Below are 4,666 nucleotides of genomic sequence, written 5' to 3'. Positions count from 1 at the left end.
AGCATCTGTAGTGCTTTTTCTGTGTCCGAATCAGACTTTTGCTCCAACTCCTCAATTTCAGCCAGAAATTACCTGAAATTGTACAAAAATACAAAAACTCATAGTAGAATCCAAAAATATGAATTTAACACTAAAACCTATAAAAACTTAATAAAAAAACTAAACAAAACACACTAAAAACTATATGAAAATGATGCAAAAAAGTGTATAAAATATCCGCTTATCAACAACAATTTGTTATTGTTACAAAATAAGAATATTTTGTTATAATAAGAAAATTTGTTACAAAATATTTCAATATTTTGTAACAACGTAATTTTTTTTATTACAAATTATGTTGGCTTTCGTATCGAATTATTGTTTTATTGCAAAAGTTTAAAATATTTTGTAACAAAATATCTATTTGTTTCAAAAGCTCTAAATATTTTGTAACAAAAAATTAATGTCACAAAATAAAATATTTTTGTAACAAGTTATTTATTTGTCACAAAATTCAAAGATTTTTTTAACTAATAAAAAATTTTATTTCAAGATACTAAATATAAGGCTCTCAATTTTTAAAAATTAAAATAATGCATTATTTATGATTTATTATATTTATTTAAAATTTTATATTAAAAAATTAGTTACTAAAAATATTTATGTCAAATTAATGATACTTTGAGTTTAAAATTATTTTGGACTCATATAAATTCTATAATAATTGAGAATTTTCTTATTTAAAATTTAAAATATTAGTAATTAAGAAATAATAAAAATTTGATAATTTAACTTAAAAAATTAGAATTTATAGTTTAATTTTATGAACTAAAAATAATTAAAATGCAAATTTCTGTTACCCTTATTCCTCTTAACTAACCCTAACCCTAATTTTACTAATTCACCTAGTCCCACCATCTCTCACTCAGCCGACATACAACACCTCACTTAGGAAGAAAGAAGAAAATAGAGAAGAGAGAGTGAGTGAACAAGGGTGAAGGAAGAGGAAGGAGGAAAAGGCGCCACCGCGTATGGTCCATCGCGTCTGCACCGCTTCGTTGTTGTCGCAAAGCATTTGTTCGGCCCTTGTTTGCGAGGCTTCCACCTCTATTTTCCCGAGCTTTTGCCTTTCTTTTATCATGCATTCACCACCATTTTGTTATGCTTCTTCCACTTCTCCAACCATCGTCTTCTATCTTTTGCTCAGCCTCTATTTAGTCGCGTGTTCGAGCCTCTATTCAGTATCCGTTCTGCTGTTGTTCAGCCTCCCTTTTGCCGCTGTTCAGCCATCTCCATCACGTTTTGAAGTTCCAGCTCCTCCTTCTTTTGTTGAATTTCAAAACATATGAAAGCTTTTAGTTATTTTAAGTTTTCTGAATTTTTTGTGTTTCTGATTGTTATTTCCTTAAGATTATTTCTGAATTTGTTCTCGATTATGATTTTTTATCTAATTATTTAGTTTCACTTTTTTGGGCATATTTTTACAGTTTGGTAAGTGAAATTCTTTTAATTTTGTTGTTTTATTATCTCTTTTAGTTTTATTCTATTGCAGCATTGAAGTAGCTTGTGCTGCTTATCCTACTACTGATGTGTTCATCAATTTTGCATCATTGAGAAGGTAAGTAGTATTGTGATTTTGAAATTTCAACATATAAAGTAGTATTGTATCATTATGTCATTCTGATTTAGATAGTTAGGGTTTATGATTCGTTGATTTAAGATTTAAGCTTTATATTCATTGTTGCTGGTGCTGTCGAATTGAATTGGAGTTAAGCTTTATTGTGTGTCTGGATGACTGCATCTCTGCCTCTCTAATCTCTCTGGCTCACTGCTAGTTTTCTCCACCTTTTTACTATCAGTTCAAGTAAGGACCTTCCCTTTATCCTCTTCATTTCAATGTTCAATATCTTATATTTGTACTATTTTTTTTGCTTTGTTCTGAATATACTTGTGATGTATTATTCATGATTCTGTTGAAATTGATTTATAAATCAAATTTGTGATACTTATTCTGTGTTGAATTTTTGTTCTGAGTTATTAAGTTATTAGTTTGTATGATTGAATATTTTCTGCTACATTAAACTGAATTTATTTATTAAATTTTTTAGATAAATTTCTCTTGTTCTGTATCTTGTTTTGAATTGATGAAAATAAATGATGGAATTTTTATTGCTGTTAAAATTTTTGTTGTTGTTGAATATTCATTTGATTAAAAAGAGAAAAAAGGAACTAAAAGAAAAAGAAAGAAAGTTATTGTATTTGCTATGGGGAACCGTGCCGATGAGGCAGATCTGGGAGCAGTGTGGAAGTCAGTTGCTAGTGGCGAAGGTGATAATATCCGCGCTAAACTTGATGGTGTGGAGGGCAAGGAGGAGCGTGAAGCCTCTTATGCACCCGGCGAGCAAAATCTAGCCGGAAAAGAGATTGGCAGAGGTGCGGAGAATTGTTCGAATAATATAGTAGAGAAAAATATTCCACCAAGTGTAGTTAATGAGATCCATACTAGTTTGAACGAGAGTGGTAAGCATCATGTTAGCATATGTCTGATGAGGGGTGATGCAGTGCAAGATTCAGATTTAGATGATGAGAATACAATGGTGCAGGAAATTGGGTTGGATGATGAAGGGGCTGTAAGGAACTTGGAAGATTCGGAGGACTCAGAGCAGGATGCAGACGATGAAACTAATCAAGATGAACACGGAGGAAGTTGGGATAAAGATATGGCTGAAAATAGGGCTGCTTGGGATCTGACTGTCAAATCAGGATCTATTTTATATGATGAGGATAAGGATATTATGGCTATTCTCCAAGCTCAGAATGAAGTATTGACACAAAAAAGAAGGCAAGCAAAACAGAAAGAGAAAGCAAGAAGGTGCCTCCCCAAAAACCAAAATAAGGTGTGTAATAAAGTTTTTAAATGATTATAGTTCGTGGAATATGAGGGATTTAAGGGGTGTTAGAAAGTGAAAAATAGTAAAAAATTTAAGCGTAAAAATAATGTAAATATGTTAGGATTGGTAGAGAGAAAGAAGGAGGTGATTTCTAAGTTTGATGTAGTGCAATTTTGGGGTAATGATGCGGTGAGTTTGGAATTTGTGGGATTGGAAGGTGCTTCTGGAGGTTTATTAATAATGTGAGATGTTATGATGTTTAGGTTGAGTAATTGTTACAAAGGAGAGAGATGGCTGTGTACAGAAGGGGAATTGACAAACAATAATTTTTATTTGTGCTGTTTGCTTGGTGTATAGTGCGCATACAAGGGAAGAGAAGCTTGCTGTGTGGAAAGAGTTGAGTTTTTTATTGGAAATATGTCAGCTTCCTCTTTGCTACATGGGTGTCTTTAATGAGGTTGTGCAGTTGGAAGAAAGAAAAGGCGCTAGTGTGTTAACAACATTATCAAACTGGTGGATATAGAGCTAAATGACCGTAAGTTTACGTGGTTCAGGGGGTCAATCGTGCAATCAAATTAATAGAATATTGGTGAGTTTGGCTTCATTGTTATCATTTGGAGAACTTGGTTGAAAAGGAATGACAGAATTTTCAGGAATAAAAAATCAAGTGTTACAGAAGTAGTTAATAGGTCAATTAAGAGTTACAAAGAGTGGAGTGATATTTGATCTTTTGGGTTGTTGATGATTTTTGTCGAAGATGATTAGGAATTAGTTTATTTTATCTGTTTAGTACTTTTCTGTTGAGACGTTGATGCTCCGCCTTGTTGTGTTGAGCTTTTTATTTTTAAAAAAAAGTTAGTGTATTTGTTGTTGGCCTATTACTGCTATGATGATGAAACGATAATTTTATTGTTTACATGAATATTGATTTGGTGAATGGTGATGATTGAAATTAATTCTTATATGTTTTATTAATCATGAACTACACTGAAAAATTTTTGTTATTGTATTGAGTTCAATTGTAGAATTTTTGCTCATATACTTGGCTATTCCTTATCTTGATGATGATGAGTTTGAAGAATTTCTCCCAATATTTCCTCCTCCTCCTGTTAATAATGAAGATAATAATGAAAAAACTTGTGAAATTAATGAAAATTTTATGATTATAAAAGATAAAGTGACTATTAAATAACTTGTTTAGATTTTAGTTAATTAGTTGTTCATTATAGTAGTTTGGTTTGTTTATTTCCTACTTGAATTTATTTTAGTTGCATATAAATTTGCGTTCTGAATTTGTGTTTTAATTTGAGTTGTGAATTTGTGTTATATATGAGTTGTAACTTTTGACTTGTTATGGTGTATATTAGTTATAGTCCTATAGATAATTTGGTTTATTTAAAATTTATTTCATTATTTGTGAAATTAACTTTTGCTATAAAAAATTTTATAATTTTATATTTTATGAGTTATGATTACATTCCGTCTTCCAATTCAGTTCTGTCTTACGATTCAACGAATTACAATTATAAACTAGTTTAGTAAGTCAAGATAAAAACTACGAGTTCATTATCCTTAATATAACAATTAATTAAAAAATAAAATAATTTGATTCATTTGTATGTAATTTGTATTAAAAAAATTGTTACAAAATAAATATTGTGTTTTTTGTGCTTTTATAACTAAAAGAATAAAAAATATTACAAAATTAAATTATATTTTGTAATAAAATTTTGTGATAAAACAAAATTATATTGATACAAAAAATATTTTAAAGGTAAAAAACTATTACTACTTTG

The 4,666-nt window shown here is 29.9% G+C and overlaps 1 protein-coding gene across 1 annotated transcript; it reads left to right on the top strand.

Moving 5' to 3' along the window:
• Window positions 1-906: 906 nt before the first annotated feature.
• LOC127739765 (uncharacterized) lies at window positions 907-3,757 on the top strand. The gene is made up of 2 exons (XM_052251276.1): window positions 907-2,851; window positions 3,228-3,757. Exons 1-2 carry the CDS (start codon window positions 2,244-2,246, stop codon window positions 3,391-3,393), a joined length of 774 nt encoding a protein of 257 aa, XP_052107236.1. The 5' UTR covers window positions 907-2,243; the 3' UTR covers window positions 3,394-3,757.
• Window positions 3,758-4,666: the final 909 nt, after the last annotated feature.

Source organism: Arachis duranensis, chromosome 6 (genome assembly GCF_000817695.3).
Source record: "Arachis duranensis cultivar V14167 chromosome 6, aradu.V14167.gnm2.J7QH, whole genome shotgun sequence".
In the NCBI taxonomy this organism is placed as follows: Eukaryota; Viridiplantae; Streptophyta; class Magnoliopsida; order Fabales; family Fabaceae; genus Arachis; species Arachis duranensis.
The sequence above is the reverse complement of the archived record's forward strand: the minus strand, read 5'-3'. Positions and strand labels throughout refer to the sequence as shown.